The 19859-nt window shown below is 37.9% G+C and overlaps 1 protein-coding gene across 18 annotated transcripts in view; it reads left to right on the top strand.

Moving 5' to 3' along the window:
- FBXO16 (F-box protein 16) overlaps window positions 1–19859 on the top strand; it is a 51553-nt gene that overhangs the window by 1630 nt on the left and 30064 nt on the right. For 15 of the 18 annotated variants that reach the window (XR_014953509.1, XR_014953510.1, XM_085574321.1 and 12 more), the window contains exons 2-4: window positions 4936–5042; window positions 11454–11489; window positions 16684–16884. Coding sequence is in view for 16 of the 18 variants with exons in the window: in XM_085574321.1 (XP_085430447.1) it covers window positions 4936–5042; window positions 11454–11489; window positions 16684–16884 (344 nt within the window). In the remaining 2 variants the exon portion in view is untranslated. Of the gene's footprint in view, window positions 1–4043; window positions 4798–4874; window positions 5043–11453; window positions 11490–16683; window positions 16885–19859 lie in introns of those variants that run through there. The other 3 variants (XM_085574323.1, XM_085574309.1, XM_085574311.1) reach the window with 2 other exon arrangements.

Here is a 19859-nt window from a genome sequence, read left to right as displayed (position 1 = left end):
CTGGAGCAATCTGTGCGACGTTATTTTGGGCAGCCGGCTGCTCAGAATTCCAGCTGCTTTTCCATGGATAAAAAGGTGGAAATTGGTGATTTTTAAAATTTTTTTCCCAACCAAACCATTCCAGGAATGAGCTCCTAAGCGAGCCCCAGCTTTGAGGAATTTCACGGAATTCTCAAATATCCGCCCCAACCCAGGCAGTTCCGTGCCTTGTGCAGCTTTATGGAATTATTGTGGAATTATTGTAGAATTATTATGGAATTATTGTGGAATTATTATGGAATTATTATGGAATAATTGTGGAATTATTATGGAATAATAATAATAATAATAATGGGGTCCTGCACATGGAGACAAAGATCCAGGCCTGCCCCGCCACTTCTCCTCCAGAGGAGGTTTCAGGCTTTTCCCAAATCCTGAATTTTCAGAAACACTTTTCCCAAATCTTGAAGGTTTTCTCCCCAAATCTTGAATTTTCAGACACATTTTTCCCAAATCCTAAAGGTTTCAGACACGTTTTTCCCAAATCCTGAAGTTTCCGACAGACTTTTCCCAAATTCCCAGTTTCAGAATTTTCCCAGATCCTGAATTTTCTGACTTTTCCAGATCCTGAACTTTCAGAAACACTTTTCCCAAATCCTGAAGGTTTTTTCCCAAATCCTGAATTTTCAGACACATTTTTCCCAAATCCTGAAGATTCAGACAGAATTTTCCCAAATCCCAGTTTCAGAATTTTCCCAGATTCTGAATTTTCAGATTTTCCCAGATCCTGAATTTTCAGACAGACTTCTCCCAAATCCTGAAGGTTTCAGACTTTTCCCAAATTCTGAATTTTCAGACTCATTTTTCCCAAATCCTGAAGGTTTCAGACAGACTTTTCCCAGATCCTGAAGTTTCACATTTTTCCCAAATCCTGAGTTTTCAGACAGACTTTTCCCAGATCCTGCAGTTTCAGAATTTTCCCAAATCCTGAATTTTCAGACTTTTCCAGGTTCTGAACTTTCAGACAGACTTTTCCCAAATCTTGAAGTTTTTTCCCCAAATCCTGAATTTTCAGACAGACTTTTCCCCAATCCTGAATTTTCAGTCATGTTTTTCCCAAATCCTGAATTTTCAGACACATTTTTCCCAAATCCTGAAGGTTTCAGACAGACTTTTCCCTGATCCTGCAGTTTCAGACTTTTCCCAAATCCTGAATTTTCAGACACATTTTTCCCAAATCCTAGTTTCAGACTTTTCCTAGATTCTGAATTTTCAGACACATTTTTCCCAGATCTGAAGTTCCAGACAGAATTCCCAAATCCTGAATTTTCAGACACTTTTTTCCCAAATCCTGAACCTTCAGACACACTTTTCCCAAATCCTGAATTTTCAGATTTTTCCCAAATCATAAATTTTCAAACTTTTCCCAAATCCTGAATTTTCAGACACGTTTTTCCCAAATCTTGACCTTTCAGACAGACTTTTCCCAATCCCTGAATTTTCTGACAGACTTTTCCACATCCTGAAGTCTCAGATTTTCCCAGATGATAAAGATTTGGAAAAATCCCTTTTTCCTGCAAAAATCAAGGAGTTTTAAGGGTGGAAAAATCCTTTTTAGTGCAAAAATAATGGAATTTTAAGGGTGAAAAAATTGAAGACCTGCTTAATAATTAATTATTTCTTAATTATTTCAATTATTTCTTAGTGCACAAAGGTTCCAGTGGGAAATCCCAGAATTCCAGGATGTTTTGGGGTTGGAAAAGAATTTCCCGCTGGTTCTTGAGCAATTCCAGGATTTTAATTTCATGGATGTTGCAGCTACACGAAATCACAAAAAAACCTCACCCCACTTTAATTTTGAATTATTTCTCCATTTTTTGCCATTTATTTCCTCGTTAATTTTTTATTTCCCCATAAAAACCAAGGAACGGCACGGGGATAACGCTCACGTTTATTCTGTTAAATCATTAAATTCTGGTTAAAATCTTGTTTTTCCGCCCTAAAAAAAATGAGCTGTGGAACCATTGGATTCCTTAAAAATATATTACAATTATTTTTAAAAAAAATGCTGTGAAATCATTGGATTCCCTCTTAAAATTCTATTTTTTTCCATGAAAATGAAGGAACGGCACAGGGATAAATTCCACCTTTATTCCATTGGATCCCTCTTAAAATTCTATTTTTTCCCCATAAAAATGAAGGAATGGCACAGGGATAATTCCCATCTTTCTTCCATTGGATTCCTTCTTAAAATTCTATTTTTTCCCATAAAAACGAAGGAACGGCACAGGGATAATTCCCACCTTTGTTCCATTGGATTCCTGGTTAAAATTAAAAATTTTCCCATAAAAACAAAGGAATGGCACAGGGATAACGCCCACCTTTGTTCCATTGGATCCCTTGTTAAAATTAAAGATTTTTCCATGAAAATGAAGGAATGGCACAGGGATAAATTCCACCTCTTCCATTGGATCCCTCATTAAAATTCTATTTTTTCCCATAAAAATGAAGGAACGGCACAGGGATAATTCCCACCTTTGTTCCATTGGATTCCTTGTTAAAATAAAAATTTTTCCATGAAAATGAAGGAATGGCACGAGGATAAATTCCATGTTTGTTCCATTGGATCCCTCATTAAAATTATATTTTTTCCCATAAAATTGAAGGAATGGCACAGGGAAAATGCCCACCTTTGTATAATTGGATCCCTTGTTAAAATTCTATTTTTTTCCATGAAAATCAACCAATGGCACAGGGATAACGCCCACCTTTGTTCTCTTGGATTCCTTAAAATTCTATTTTTTCCCATAAAAATGAAGGAACGGCACAGGGATAACGTTCATGCTTCTTCCATGAAATCATTGGATTCCTTGTTAAAATTCTATTTTTTCCCATAAAAATGAAGGAACGGCACAGGGATAATTCCCACCTTTGTTCCATTGGATCCCTTGTTAAAATTAAAAATTTTTCCATGAAAAAGAAGGAACGGCACAGGGATAAATTCCACCTTTGTTCCATTGGATCCCTCATTAAAATTTTATTTTTTCCCATAAAAATGAAGGAATGGCACAGGGATAATTCCCACCTTTGTTCCATTGGATTCCTTCTTAAAATTAAAAATTTTTCCATGAAAAAGAAGGAACGGCACAGGGATAAATTCCACCTTTATTCCATTGGATCCCTCTTAAAATTCTATTTTTTCCCATAAAAATGAAGGAATGGCACAGGGATAATTCCCATCTTTCTTCCATTGGATTCCTTCTTAAAATTCTATTTTTTCCCATAAAAACGAAGGAATGGCACAGGGATAATTCCCACCTTTGTTCCATTGGATCCCTCCTTAAAATGTTGGTTTTTCCCATAAAAATGAAGGAATGGCACAGGATAATGTTCATGCTTCTTCCATGAAATCATTGGATTCCTTGTTAAAATTCCATTTTTTTCCCATAAAATTGAAGGAATGGCACAGGGAAAATGCCCACCTTTGTTCCATTGGATCCCTTGTTAAAATTAAAGATTTTTCCATGAAAATGAAGGAATGGCACTGGGATAATTCCCATCTTTGTTCCATTGGATCCCTTGTTAAAATTAAAGATTTTTCCATGAAAATGAAGGAACGGCACAGGGATAATTCCCATCTTTGTTCCATTGGATCCCTTGTTAAAATTCTATTTTTTTCCATGAAAATCAACCAATGGCACAGGGATAACGCCCACCTTTGTTCTCTTGGATTCCTTAAAATTCTATTTTTTCCCATAAAAATGAAGGAATGGCACAGGATAATGTTCATGCTTCTTCCATGAAATCATTGGATTCCTTGTTAAAATTCTATTTTTTCCCATAAAAATGAAGGAACGGCACAGGGATAATTCCCACCTTTGTTCCATTGGATTCCTTGTTAAAATTAAAAATTTTTCCATGAAAAAGAAGGAACGGCACAGGGATAACGCCCACCTTTCTTCCATTGGATCCCTCCTTAAAATTCTATTTTTTCCCATAAAAATGAAGGAATGGCACAGGGATAACGTTCATGCTTCTTCCGTGAAATCATTGGATTCCTTGTTAAAATTCCATTTTTTCCCATGAAAATGAAGGAATGGCACAGGGATAATTCCCATCTTTCTTCCATTGGATTCCTTCTTAAAATTCTATTTTTTCCCATAAAAACGAAGGAACGGCACAGGGATAATTCCCACCTTTGTTCCATTGGATTCCTGGTTAAAATTAAAAATTTTTCCATGAAAATGAAGGAATGGCACAGGGATAAATTCCACCTTTGTTCCATTGGATCCCTCATTAAAATTCTATTTTTTCCCATAAAAACGAAGGAACGGCACAGGGATAAATTCCACCTTTATTCCATTGGATCCCTCCTTAAAATTCTATTTTTCCCATAAAAACGAAGGAATGGCACTGGGATAATTCCCACCTTTCTTCCATTGACTCCCTCATTAAAATTTTATTTTTTCCCATAAAAATGAAGGAACGGCACTGGGATAATTCCCACCTTTGTTCCATTGGATTCCTTCTTAAAATTAAAAATTTTTCCATGAAAAAGAAGGAACGGCACAGGGATAAATTCCACCTTTCTTCCATTGGATCCCTCCTTAAAATTCTGGTTTTTCCCATAAAAATGAAGGAACAGCACAGGGATAAATTCCACCTTTATTCCATTGGATCCCTCCTTAAAATTCTATTTTTCCCATAAAAACGAAGGAATGGCACTGGGATAATTCCCACCTTTCTTCCATTGACTCCCTCATTAAAATCCCATTTTTCCCCATAAAAACGAAGGAACGGCACTGGGATAATTCCCACCTTTCTTCCATTGGCTCCCTCATTAGAATTTTATTTTTCCCATAAAAACGAAGGAACGGCACAGGGATAAATTCCACCTTTCTTCCCTTGGCTCCCTCATTAAAATCCCATTTTTCCCCTATTTTTCCCCGTTTTCAGCTACCCTGCCCATGGCGTTCGCGCCTCCCAAAATTCCGGATGGATCCGCGCTCCGGCTCCGCCTCAGCTCCTGGACCCCCCTCAACCACCAGCGCATCAACCACAAGGCAAGTTTCCCAAAAAAAACCCAAAATTTGGGAATTTGGGAATTCCGGAGCTCCCGGAAATCCTCCAGGATTTGTTCCCTCGCCATCGGTTCGGAGCAGCCTCGAAATCCCAAATTTCCCCAATTCCCGAGGGTGGGGAAAAATTTAATTTGTTGGGTTTTTTTTCTTATGGAGGTCAAGGAAAATGGAATGAGGAGATACAGATTTGAAAAATATAAAAATATATATATATATATATAAAATAAAATCTATATAAAATTTTCATGATGTATAAATATACATAAAGTTAACCTCAAAAGATGGAAAATTCTGATTTACCGATTTAAAGCAAACAAGTGTTTGAGTTAAATACCAACTATTTAAACTAGTTAAATACCAGCTATTTTGCCAAATAATTTGGTTTTTTTTTAAAAAAAATTGGGTTTATTTTTGCTGAAAGTCACAAAATTCTCCTTTTTTTTTTGCACCAAAAGCCTCCAGTTTCACCCCAGATTGTGAGTCCAAGGTGGTCATGGGAAATGGAATTTTGAATTTTGTTCCCTGTTAAAAGTATGGAGATATATTATATTTTTTTTATATATATAATATATATTATATATTTTATATATATTTTATATAATATATATAATATATTATATATGTAATATATAATATATGTTTACATATATTATATATAAAAATATATATTATATATTATATATACTATATCTATATTATATCTTTCTAATTATATATATTTATAAATATATAAAAATTCTAAAATAAAAAATATTTTAAAATCTAAAATCTAAAATAAATCTAAAATAAAACTAAAATCCATATAAAATCTTCATGATGTATAAATATACATAAAATCTAGCATCAAGATATGGAAAATTCTGATTTACCTATTTAAAGCAAACAAGTGTTTGATTTAAATAATGCTATTTTGCCAAATAATTTGCTCTTTAAAAAAAAAAAATTGGTTTATTTTGTTCCCTGTTAAAAGTATGGAGATATATATATATTTATTTATTTATTTATTTATTTATTTATTTATTTATTATATATGTATACATATATTTATATATTTTTATAAAGATATTAAAATTCTAAAATAAAAAATATTTTAAAATCGAAAATCTTAAGGTGGTCATGAAAAATGGAATAAGAACTTGGAGCTTTTGTTCCCTGTTGGAAATATGGAGGTATCAGATACACAAACTCCTCGCGATGTATAAATATATATAAAATATATTATTTTTTACTTTAAAAAATTAAAATAAAAGTAAAAAATCTCATAGATGGAATTTATGGATGGAATTTATAGACGGAATTTATAGATGGGATTTGTAGATGGTATTTATGGATGGAATTTATGGATGGAATTCATAGATGGAATTTATAGATGGAATTTATGGATGGAATTCATAGGTGGAATTTATAGATGGAATTTATGGATGGAATTTATGGATGGAATTCATAGATGGAATTTATGGATGGAATTCATAGATGGAATTTATAGATGGGATTTATGGATGGAATTCATAGGTGGAATTTATGGATGGAATTCATAGAGGAATTATGGATGGAATTTATGGATGGAAGTCATGGATGGAATTCATGGATGGAATTTATAGATGGAATTTATGGATGGAATTTATAGATGGAATTTATGGATGGAATTCATAGAGGAATTATGGATGGAATTTATGGATGGAAGTCATAGATGGAATTCATGGATGGAATTCATGGATGGAATTCATGGATGGAATTTATGGATGGAATTCATAGATGGAATTTATAGATGGAATTTATGGATGGAATTTATAGATGGAATTCATGGATGGAATTTATAGATGGGATTTATGGATGGAATTTATGGATGGAATTCATAGATGGAATTTATGGATGAAATTCATAGATGGAATTTATGGATGGAATTCATAGATTAAATTTATGAGTGGAATTTATAGATGGAATTTATGGATGGAATTCATAGATGGAATTTATGGATGGAATTCATAGGTGGAATTTATAGATGGAATTTATGGATGGAATTTATGGATGGAATTCATAGATGGAATTTATGGATGGAATTCATAGATGGAATTTATAGATGGGATTTATGGATGGAATTCATAGGTGGAATTTATGGATGGAATTCATAGAGGAATTATGGATGGAATTTATGGATGGAATTCATAGATGGAATTCATAGATGGAATTCATGGATGGAATTCATGGATGGAATTTATAGATGGAATTTATAGATGGAATTTATGGATGGAATTTATAGATGGAATTTATAGATGAAATTCATAGATGGAATTTATGGATGGAATTTATAGATGGAATTCATGGATGGAATTTATAGGTGGGATTTATGGATGGAATTCATAGGTGGAATTTATGGATGAAATTCATAGATGGAATTCATGGATGGAATTTATGGATGGAATTCATAGATAAAATTTATGAGTGGAATTTATAGATGGAATTTATGGATGGAATTCATAGATGGAATTTATGGATGGAATTCATAGATAAAATTTATGAGTGGAATTTATAGATGGAATTTATGGATGGAATTCATAGATGGAATTTATGGATGGAATTTATGGATGGAATTCATAGGTGGAATTTATGGATGGAATTCATAGAGGAATTATGGATGGAATTTATGGATGGAATTCATAGATGGAATTCATGGATGGAATTTATGGATGGAATTCATGGAGGAATTATGGATGGAATTTATGGATGGAATTTATGGATGGAATTCATGGATGGAATTCATGGATGGAATTCATGGGACACCTCCAGGGATCCAGGAGCAGCCACAGCTCCTCTGGGAATTCCATCCCAGGCCTCACCACCTTCCCAGGGAAGGATTTCGACCCGCACTTGGCATCTTCTCAGCGGGTTGGGAAGAGACGATCCCGAAGGTCGATCCCATCCCAAACCCTCCTGTGGTTCCCGAAACCTCCTGGATTCAACGTCCCTGGAAGTGTCCAAGGCCAGGTTGGACGCTTGGAGCACCCTGGGGTGGTGGAAGGCGTCGGGGTTGGAACTGGATGAGCTTTAGGGTCCCTTCCCACCCAAAGCGTTCCATGATTCCAGGGTTTGAAGGCAGGATCACCGCCGGGCTCAGGCCAAAGTCAAGGAGGCAGAAGCAGGAAATCCCAAAATCCTTCACGGACACAAAAGCCGGGATGAAATCCCAGATGCTCCAGGGTGGTGCTGAAGGTGAGGAGATGGAGAACCCTGCAGATTCCATCCTGGGAAGGGCTGGAATTCCAGAGAGGATTTGGGCAGGAATTCAGCTCTGAAGCAGAAGAACCTCCAGTGGCATTTGCAGCGAAATCCCAAAATCCTTCACGGCCACAAAAACACGGATGAAACCCCAGATGCTCCAGGGTGGTGCTGCAGGTGAGGAGATGAAGAACCCTGCAGATTCCATCCTGGGAAGGGCTGGAATTCCAAAGAGGATTTGGGCAGGAATTCATCTGAGGTAGAAGAGCCTCCAGTAGCACTTACAGCGAAATCCCAAAATCCTTCACGGCCACAAAAACACGGATGAAATCCCAGATGCTCCAGGGTGGTGGTGTAGGTGAGGAGATGGAGAACCCTGCAGATTCCATCCTGGGAAGGGCTGGAATTCCAGAGAGGATTTGGGCAGGAATTCATCTGAGGCAGAAGAACCTCCAGTGGCACTTACAGCGAAATCCCAAAATCCTTCACGGCCACAAAAGCCGGGATGAAATCCCAGTCAAGGATGGTGCTGAAGGTGAGGAGATGGAGAACCCTGCAGGCTCCATCCTGGGAAGGGCTGGAATTCCGGAGAGGATTTGGGCAGGAATTCATCTGAGACAGAAGAGCCTCCAGTGGCATTTGCAGTGAAATCCCAAAATCATTCATGGCCACAAAAGCTGGGATGAAATCCCAGTCAAGGATGGTGCTGCAGGTGAGGAGATGGAGGAACCTGCAGATTCCATCCTGGGAAGGGCTGGAATTCCAAAGAGGATTTGGGCAGGAATTATCTGAGGCAGAAGAACCTCCAATGGCACTTACAGCGAAATCCCAAAATCCTTCACGGCCACAAAAACATGGATGAAATCCCAGATGCTCCAGGGTGGTGCTGCAGGTGAGGAGATGGAGAACCCTGCAGATTCCATCCTGGGAAGGGCTGGAATTCCGGAGAGGATTTGGGCAGGAATTCAGCTCGGAGGCAGAAGAACCTCCAGTGGAATTTTCAGCGAAGGACGGAGGGATTTTCCAGCCTCTTGAGCATCCTCAAACCCCCCGAAGCCGCGGATGTGGGACAGCAGATCCCAAAATCGTCCCGGAGCGCTCCATGGGCGCAGAGGACATGGGTTTGGTCATTACACCCAATTTGGGCCCTCCTGCTGCTAATTAACCCTGCCAATGCCTGGAGAGGCAGAACTTGGGGACAGCCTCGGCTCGGACGCGTCTCCAAGAACGCCGGAAGCAAATCCGCGTCTGTCTTTGATCAAAGACCACGAACATCTCAGATCTTTGACGATCCATCCTCCCTCGGGGCAAATCCTTTTTCCATGTTCAGCTTGTTGGTTTTTTCCTTTGATTTTTTAACTCCGTTTTTCCAAAATCACCTCCAGCGTTCCTTCGCTCCCAGGTGTCCATCCCGAGGTTTAAAGGAGGTTCTTTGGTGGTGGTGGTGGCGCTTTGAGGTCCGGCTCCCGAGGGATGAAGGTCAGCATCGGGAATCCTCCTCTGGATTTGGACGGGGGTGGTCCTCGGTGGGAGTTGGCGCTGCAGAGCGGCCGGGGAGCGAAGGCGGATCTCGGCGTCCCGTTCCCGAAGGTTCCGCTGAGTTGGGATCGAATCCGTGCGGGATTTCGGGCACCCCGAGTCGGGATGAACGGAATTCGTGACATGGAAGAGGTGGGAAGTTCAGCTTCCAGGGCACCTCCCATCGCGGCGTGGCCAGGAGAGAAGAATTCCCATGGATCCACCTTGGGGGCTTCACCTGGAGAAGGGAAGGATCCAGGGAGAGCTCAGAGCCCTTCCAGGAACTGGGAATGTTCTCCTGGAGAAGAGAAAAATCCTCAGAGCCCTTCCAGGAGCTGGAAATGTTCTCCTGGAGAAGGGAAGGACCCTCAGAGCCCTTCCAGGAGCTGGGAATGTTCTCCTGGAGAAGGGAAGGACCCTCAGAGCCCTTCCAGGAGCTGGGAATGTTCTCCTGGAGAAGGGAAGGACCCTCAGAGCCCTTCCAGGAGCTGGGAATGTTCTCCTGGAGAAGGGAAGGATCCTCAGAGCCCTTCCAGGATCTTTGGATGCTCACCTGGAGAAGAGAAGGATCCAGGGAGAGCTCAGAGCTGGGAATGTTCTCCAGGGGAAGAGAAAAACCCTCAGAGCCCTTCCAGGGGCTGGGAATGTTCTCCTGGAGAAGAGAAGGATCCAGGAACTCCTCAGAGCCCTTCCAGGAGCTGGGAATGTTCTCCTGGAGAAGGGAAGGACCCTCAGAGCTCTTCCAGGGGCTGGGAATGTTCTCCTGGAGAAGGGAAGGACCCTCAGAACCCTTCCAGGAGCTTTGGGTGTTCACCTGGAGAAGAGAAGGCTCCAGGGAGAGCTCAGAGCCCTTCCAGGGCCTAAAGGGGCTCCAGGAGAGCTGGAGAGGGGCTTGGGACAAGGGACGGAGGGACAGGACACAGGGAATGGCTGGACACTGGGAAAAGTGAGATTTAGATGGGATCTTGGGAAGGAATTCCTGGCTGTGAGTTTGGGGAGAGCCGGAGATTTTCCAGAGAGGTTGTGGCCTCCTAATCCCTGGATATTTTGTGTAGGAAGGGACCTTAAAGCTCATCCAGCTCCAACCCCGACACCTCCCACCGTCCCAGGCTGCTCCAAGCCCCGTCCAACCCGGCCTTGGACACTTCCAGGGGTGGGGCCTCGAGCCAGGAGGTCCCAGGAGCGTGGGAACGAGAAGTTCCCAACAGGGTGACCAAGGAACAGTCAAGGGACGAGTGTTGGTGGCAGGAGAAGGGATGTGGATTCTTTCCCTCTCCACGGGAACGTTGGGAATTCTCGGTCCGTTCCTGGGCCCTGCAGTACACGAAATTCACGGATTTATGGAAGAAATCCAGCCCAGGGATTTGGGAATGACGAAAGGAGCGGAGAACCCGACGTTTGGAGAGCTTCTGGAATCTCCATCCAATGAAATCCCCAAAACTCACGGACGTGCCTGAGCTTTCCCCGTTAGCTGATCCTGTCAGGGAGTTTGGATTAAAGGATCTCCATCATTTTTTTTTCCCCCAAAATCATCCATTCAGCGATTCCGTTGACGTTTCATGAATTATTTTTCAAGCTGGATTTTTCTCAGCGTGTACCAACTCCCCTCTAAATACTCAATTTTCTTTTTTTTTCTCTTTTTGTGTGTGTGTTTTGTAGGTATTTGAAGAAAGACGAGCCCTCCTTGGAAAATGGGTAAATTTTCTCTTTAAATAAATATTTGCTGCGGGCAGATTTTGGAAGCGAGCGGGAGTTTAATCTCATTGGAACGCAGAATTCCTCCTCTTATGGAAAAATGGGATTCACTTCCCTGCTCTGCTTTTGAGGAAAGGCGTCCGTTCCCTCAGCTCCCACATTCCGTAAGTTTTGAAGTCGGGGAAATCACGTTCCATCCTTGGAATGAGCTGAAACGAGATGAAAAAAACCTGGGAAATGTCCGTGAAGGCTTCAGAGGAGATGCTGGATGTTCAGATGGTGTCTTTGAAACCTGCAATAAATAACATTTTATCTACCAAGTGCACACACAGATTGGCTGGATAATAATTAGTTGGATAATAATTGGAGGAACCAGGAGGAGAACACAAAAAAGCTGCTCTGAAATCCCCACCAAGCCCAAAGTTGGGTGAGAGGAACCAGGAGGAGAAATGAAACACAAAAGCTGCTCTGAAATCCCCACCAAGCCCAAAGTTGGGTGTGAGGAACCAGGAGCAGAAATGAAACACAAAAGCTGCTCTGAAATCCCCACCAAGCCTGGGATGGGTGAGAGGAACCAGGAGGAGAAATGAAACACAAAAGCTGCTCTGAAATCCCCACCAAGCCCAAAGTTGGGTGAGAGGAACCAGGAGGAGAAATGAAACACAAAAGCTGCTCTGAAATCCCCACCAAGCCCAAAGTAGGGTGAGAGGAACCAGGAGGAGAAATGAAACACAAAAGCTGCTCTGAAATCCCCACCAAGCCCAAAGTTGGGTGAGAGGAACCAGGAGGAGAAATGAAACACAAAAGCTGCTCTGAAATCCCCACCAAGCCCAAAGTTGGGTGTGAGGAACCAGGAGGAGAAATGAAACACAAAAGCTGCTCTGAAATCCCCACCAAGCCTGGGGTGGGTGAGAGGAACCAGGAGGAGAAATGAAACACAAAAGCTGCTCTGAAATCCCCACCAAGCCCAAAGTTGGGTGTGAGGAACCAGGAGGAGAAATGAAACACAAAAGCTGCTCTGAAATCCCCACCAAGCCTGGGTTGGGTGAGAGGAACCAGGAGGAGAAATGAAACACAAAAGCTGCTCTGAAATCCCCACCAAGCCCAAAGTTGGGTGAGAGGAACCAGGAGGAGAAATGAAACACAAAAGCTGCTCTGAAATCCCCACCAAGCCCAAAGTTGGGTGAGAGGAACCAGGAGGAGAAATCTGAGAGCTCCGGGCAGGATTGTCCACGTTGGCTCCCATGACCTTCTCCAAGTTGCTGGAATTTGTGGTGTTGATGATCCCGAGGTTGTGGAAAATCCATGTCAGCCCCGCAGCCAAAGCAGAAATCATCAATTGTCTGTGCTGGTTTTTAAAGTTGTTTATTTTTGGTTATTTTTAACGTGTTCTGTCTGCCCTGCCAAAGGTCTGTCCTCAGTGGGATGTTACAAACATGAAATACCAGAAACTCCCTGGGCTGGATTTACAATATATTTTATATATATTTATTTAATACATATATTTACGTATATTTAAATATATATTTAAATATATAAAAATATATTTAACATATTACAATAATGTGCCAATATTGATCACCTACATTGATCAGTGTGTCCCCGGCCTAAACCCAGTCCCCAGTTTAATGTTACAAACATTAAATACACAAACTCCCTGTGCAATATTTACAATAATATTCCAATATTGGTCACCCACATTGATCAGTGTGTCCCCAGCCTAAACCCAGTCCCCAGTTTAATGTTACAAACATTAAATACACAAACTCCCTGTGCAATATTTACAATAATATTCCAATATTGATCAGCGTGTCCCAGCCCGAACCAACAGAAAACATCTGACTCCAACCCAGCTTTTATATTTTATATTCTGTCATTATTCTATATTATATATATATTATATTCTATATTATTCTATTATTTTATATTCTATTTTTATTCTGTATTCTGTATTATTCTATATTATATATATTATATTCTATACTATTCTATTATTTTATATTCTATCATTATTCTATATTCTGTATTATTCTATATTATATATATTATATTCTATATTATTCTATTATTTTATATTCTATTATTATTCTATATTCTATATTATTCTATATTATATATATTGTATTCTATATTATTCTATTATTTTATATTCTATTATTATTCTATATTCTATATTATTCTATATTATATATATTATATTCTATATTATTCTATTATTTTATATTCTATTTTTATTCTATATTCTATATTATTCTATTATTTTATATTCTATTATTATTCTATATTCTATATTATTCTATATTATATATATTCTATTCTATATTATTATATTATTTTATATTCTATTATTATTCTATATTCTATATTATCCTATATTATATATATTATATTCTATTCTCTATTATTATATTATTTAATATTCTAGTATTATTCTATATTCTAGTATTATTCTATATTATATATATTCTATTCTATATTATTCTATTATTTTATATTCTATTATTATTCTATATTCTATATTATCCTATATTATATATATTATATTCTATTCTATATTATTATATTATTTAATATTCTAGTATTATTCTATATTCTATATTATTCTATATTATATATATTCTATTCTATATTATTCTATTATTTAATATTCTATCATTATTCTATATTCTATATTATCCTATATTCTATATATTCTATTCTATATCATTCTATTATTTTATATTCTATCCTTATTCCACATTCATTATCCAACTTCTATTGTTCTGTTGTCTACATGGACACGAGTTCCTCGTGACCTTTCTTAGGCCCCCCTGACCACAATTTCTCATTAATATTCTTGCAATTAAACAGCAATTCTATTTAATCACTGAACAATCATCACATCTGACAATTATTATCATTTATCAATTATATCAATTATATCATTTATCATCATTAGTATTTATTTACTATCATTTATCATGAGCCGGCTACACAGGCGCAGCTCCAGCAAGGGGCAAAATTTAAGATTATTTCTTTTATTTCCCTTTTTAACCCTAAATCCAGATGATTTGAAATCCTTTTCTCCCCCGCGGTGATTTTGGGTTTTTTTGGGGAAAAACTGCGGGGAATCCGGTCCGACCGGTGGGACCGCTGAAATCACATCCCAGGCCATGGGGGAACTCGTTAATATTGGGGAAAAAACCCAAAATATTATATTCACAAATTTATCAGCGAAAATTGGGATTGCTCCGAGGAGCAGAGGACGGGGCGTGACAGAAAAATAATTTTATTTTCAGCCCTTATATTCAGAAATTTATCATTGAAAATTGGGATTGCTCCAAGGAGAGGAGGATGGGGCGTGACAGAAAAAATAATTTTATTTTCAGCCCTTATATTCAGAAATTTATCAGCGAAAATTGGGATTGCTCCGAGGAGAGGAGGATGGGCGTGACAGAAAAATAATTTTATTTTCAGCCCTTATATTCAGAAATTTATCAGCGAAAATTGGGATTGCTCCGAGGAGAGGAGGATGGGGCGTGACAGAAAAATAATTTTATTTTCAGCCCTTATATTCAGAAATTTATCAGCGAAAATTGGGATTGCTCCGAGGAGAGGAGGATGGGGCGTGACAGAAAAATAATTTTATTTTCAGCTCTTATATTCAGAAATTTATCTGCAGAAATTGGGATTGCTTTGAGGAGCAGAGGATGGGGCAGATTTGAGGGATTTTGGGGCAGGTTTGAGGGATTTTGGGGCAGATTTGAGGGAATTTTGGAGTTAATTTGAGGGATTTTTGGGGCAGATTTGAGGGATTTTTGGGCAGATTTGAGGGAATTTTGGAGTTAATTTGAGGGATTTTTGGGGCAGATTTGAGGGATTTTTGGAGTTAATTTGAGGGATTTTGGGGGTGATTTGAAGGAATTTTGGGGGCAGATTTGAGGGAATTTTGGAGTTAATTTGAGGGATTTTTGGGGCAGATTTGAGGGAATTCTGGGGGTAGATTTGAGGGATTTTTGGGGCAGATTTGAGGGATTTGTGGGGTTGAGTTGAGGGATTTTGGGACAATTTGAGGGATTTTTGGGGCAGATTTGAGGGATTTTGGGGCAGATTTGAGGGATTTTGGGGCTGATTTGAAGGAATTTTGGGGGCAGATTTGAGAAATTTTGGGGCAGATTTGAGGGATTTCTGGGGACAATTTGAGGGATTTTGGGGCTGATTTGAAGGAATTTTGGGGGCAGATTTGAGGGAATTTTGGGGCTGATTCGATTGATTTCTTCTTCTTCTTCTTCTTCTTCTTCTTCTTCTTCTTCTTCTTCTTCTTCTTCTTCTTCTTCTTCTTCTTCTTCCACTTCCTCTTCCTCTTCTTCTTCATCTTCTTCTTCTTCTTCTTTTATAGTTTTTCCCCAATACCTATTCCCTATATTAAATGGTGCCTTTCTATATTTTATATGATACATTACATATTAAATGTTTATAATTTTTCCCCAATTTCTATTCCCTATATTAAATGGTGCCTTTCTATATTTTATATGATACATTACATATTAAATGTTTATAATTTTTCCCCAATACCTATTCCCTATATCAAATGGTGCTTTTCTCCTCCAAACCAGTCTGTGAGTGCCAACATCACCAGAACATGGAGGTGAGGAAGGAGAAAGAGGGAGGACAGGGCAGGCCCAAATCCCAAATCCATCTTAAACCTCTGACCCCCATGTACAAAACCAAACCCCCTGTACAGCACTCAGAAATTCTTCCCTCTACTTTGTGACTACTTCTACTGTAACATCCAAACTTTGGTGACTTCTTGTTCTCCCTGCAAGGTTGGTAACTCGTTCCATGGCTCAAACCCAAACTCACAGCTGTTTGCAGCTGTGCCAGGGTCTCAAATGCTTCTGACCCGGGCCCGGAACATCCAAAAACGTCTGAGGGACGTTCTGAGTTCCGACACTTTTCCGTGAGCCGAATCTCGGAGCTGGTCCCGGGAGCCGGAGTCACTCCTGGATGGGTTCTCCTGGATCATTTCAGGGTTGGGAACCATTTGTAGTTTCAGAATTATTTTTCTCATCTCTCCATCCATTCCTCCGCATCGACTCACCAGAAGTTTCTCCCGTGTTTTCCCTTTTCGAAAGCCGAATCTCCGTTTTCTCGCGCCGGGAACTCCTTTATTTATTTATTTTAAGTTTATTTTTATTTTTTTTATTTTGTTGAGTTTGACAAGTGGACGGACGGGCAGAGGAGGAGGATCCTGCTGGACCTGCTGGAACGCTGCTCGCCGTCGCTGCAGAAATTCTGCGCCGGGCAGCTGCGCGTCCCCGTCGAGGCCGTGGACTTCAGCACCACGCTGCCCCGAGTCCTCTCCTTGCACATCTTCTCCTTCCTGGACCCACGGAGCCTCTGTCGGTGCGCGCAGGTAAAAAAAAATGAAATAAAAATAAAAATAAAATAGAAATAAAAATAAAAATAAAAATAAAAATAAAAATAAAAATAGAAATAAAAATAAAAATAAAGATAAAGATAAAAATAAAAATAGAAATAAAAATAGAAATAAAAATAAAAATAATAAAAATAAAAATAAAAATAGAAATAAAAATAAAAATAGAAATAAAAATAGAAATAAAAGTAAAAATAAAAATAATAAAAATAAAAATAAAAATAAAAATAAAAATAAAAATAGAAATAAAAATAAAAATAAAAATAAAGAAATAAAAATGAAAATAAAAATAAAAATAAAAATAAAAATAAAAATAAAAATAAAAATAAAAATAAAAATAAAAATAAAAATAAAAATAGAAATAGAAATAGAAATAAAAATAAAAATAAAAATAAAAATAAAAATAAAAATAGAAATAAAAATAAAAATAAAAATAAAAATAAAAATAAAAAAAAATAAAAATAAAAATAAAAATAAAAATAACAATAAAAATAACAATAAAAATAAAAATAAAAATAACAATAAAAATAAAAATAAAAATAAAATAAAAATAAAAATAAAAATAAAAATAAAAATAAAAATAAAAATAAAAATAAAAATAAAAATTCACCACCCACCTGGAAAAAACAGCTTAAAAAAAAATATCAATAAATTAAAAATGAAAACATTGATTTTTGGCGATGCTTTAGGCGGAGGCTTAGCGCTGCTCGTGCCTCGGAGTTTAAATTGAGCCAAATTTGGCCAAAATTCATGGAATTTATGACTAATTTAAAATGCATGTTCACGGCTGCTTATTCCCAAAAATCACTTTCCTCCGAACCGCTGTGTGCAAAGCCATTCATTCACTGCGAGATATTTTTCCAAAAAAACAAGAATTCATCCTGTGAGGAGGAAAACGGATCCTTTGAAATGCCCAAAGGGACGTGGAGAAACAGAAAATCACAGATGGGCTTTGGAGCAAAACCACTCGGGCTCCCAAAATCCAGAAAATAATGGGAGATTAATCGAAAAGCACTGCCCAAAGTGTTTAAATGAAAAATTCCTGTTCAGGGCCATTATTACCCTGCTAATGTCATATTCCGTGTTATTGGAGAATATGGAATAATCTTATTATGGCTGAGCCCTGCTTTAGTAACTTTTATTATTTAAGAATATATCATAAATAATATAGAATAATCTCATTTTGGCTGAGCCCTGCTTTAGTAACTTTTATTATTTAAGAATATATCATAAATAATATAGAATAATCTGAGTTTGGCTGAGCCCTGCTTTAGTAACTTTTATTATTTAAGAATATATCATAAATAACATATCATAATCTTATTTTGGCTGAGCCCTGCTTTAGTAACTTTTATTATTTAAGAATATATCATAAATAATATAGAATAATCTCAGTTTGGCTGAGCCCTGCTTAGGTAACTTTAATTATTTAAGAATATATCATAAATAATATATCATAATCTCATTTTGGCTGAGCCCTGCTTTAGTAACTTTTATTATTTAAGAATATAGAATAATCTCATTTTGGCTGAGCCCTGCTTTAGTAACTTTTATTATTTAAGAATATATCATAAATAATATATCATAATCTTATTTTGGCTGAGCCCTGCTTTAGTAAATTTTACTATTTAATAATATAGAATAATCTCAGTTTGGCTAAAACCTGCTTTAGTACCTTTAATTATTTAATAATATATCATAAATAATATAGAATAATCTCATTTTGGCTGAGCCCTGCTTTAGTAACTTTTATTATTTAAGAATATAGAATAATCTCATTTTGGCTGAGCCCTGCTTTAGTAACTTTTATTATTTAAGAATATATCATAAATAATGTATCATAATCTTATTTTGGCTGAGCCCTGCTTTAGTAACTTTTATTATTTAAGAATATATCATAAATAATGTATCATAATCTTATTTTGGCTGAGCCCTGCTTTAGTAACTTTTATTATTTAAGAATATTGAATAATCTCAGTTTGGCTGAGCCCTGCTTTAGTAACTTTTCTTATTTAAGAATATTGAATAATCTCATTTTGGCTGAGCCGTGCTTTAGTAACTTTTACTATTTAAGAATATATCATAAATAATATATAACAATCTCATTTTGGCTGAGCCCTGCTTTAGTACCTTTAATTATTTAATAATATAGAATAATTTCATCTTGGCTGAGCCCTGCTTTAGTACCTTTTATTAATTAAGAATACAGAATAATCTCATTTTGACTGAGCCCTGCTTTAGTACCTTTTATTAATTAAGAATACAGAATAATCTCCCTTCGAACCAGGGAATATCCAGAGCTGGAATGGCCCCACATCCCAAAATCCTTGGAAACCCCAAATGCTTTAACCAAACCTTTACATGGGATCCGTTCAGGGATTGGATCCGTTTGGGAATTGGATCCGTTTGGGAATTGGATCCGTTTGGGAATTGGATCCGTTCGGGAATTGGATCCGTTTGGGAATTGGATCCGTTCAGGGATTGGCCCAACCCCGTCCCGGTTCCTCCCGGGTCGGGAATTGGATCCGTTTGAGAATTGGATCCGTTTGGGAATTGGATCCGTTTGGGAATTGGATCCGTTTGAGAATTGGATCCGTTTGGGAATTGGATCCGTTTGGGAATTGGATCCGTTTGGGAATTGGATCCGTTCAGGGATTGGATCCGTTTGGGAATTGGATCCGTTTGGGAATTGGATCCGTTTGGGAATTGGATCCGTTCAGGGATTGGATCCGTTTGGGAATTGGATCTGTTCGGGAATTGGATCCGTTCAGGGATTGGCCCAACCCTGTCCCGGTTCCTCCTGGGTTGGGAATTGGATCCGTTCAGGGATTGGCCCAACCCTGTCCCGGTTCCTCCTGGGTTGGGAATTGGATCCGTTCAGGGATTGGCCCAACCCCGTCCCGGTTCCTCCTGGGTTGGGAATTGGATCCGTTTGGGAATTGGATCCGTTCAGG

Source organism: Lonchura striata, chromosome 3 (assembly GCF_050655825.1).
Source record: "Lonchura striata isolate lonStrDom1 chromosome 3, ASM5065582v1, whole genome shotgun sequence".
NCBI lineage: Eukaryota > Metazoa > Chordata > Aves > Passeriformes > Estrildidae > Lonchura > Lonchura striata.
Note: the sequence above shows the minus strand (reverse complement) of the source record. Positions and strands in the feature narration are given on the sequence as shown.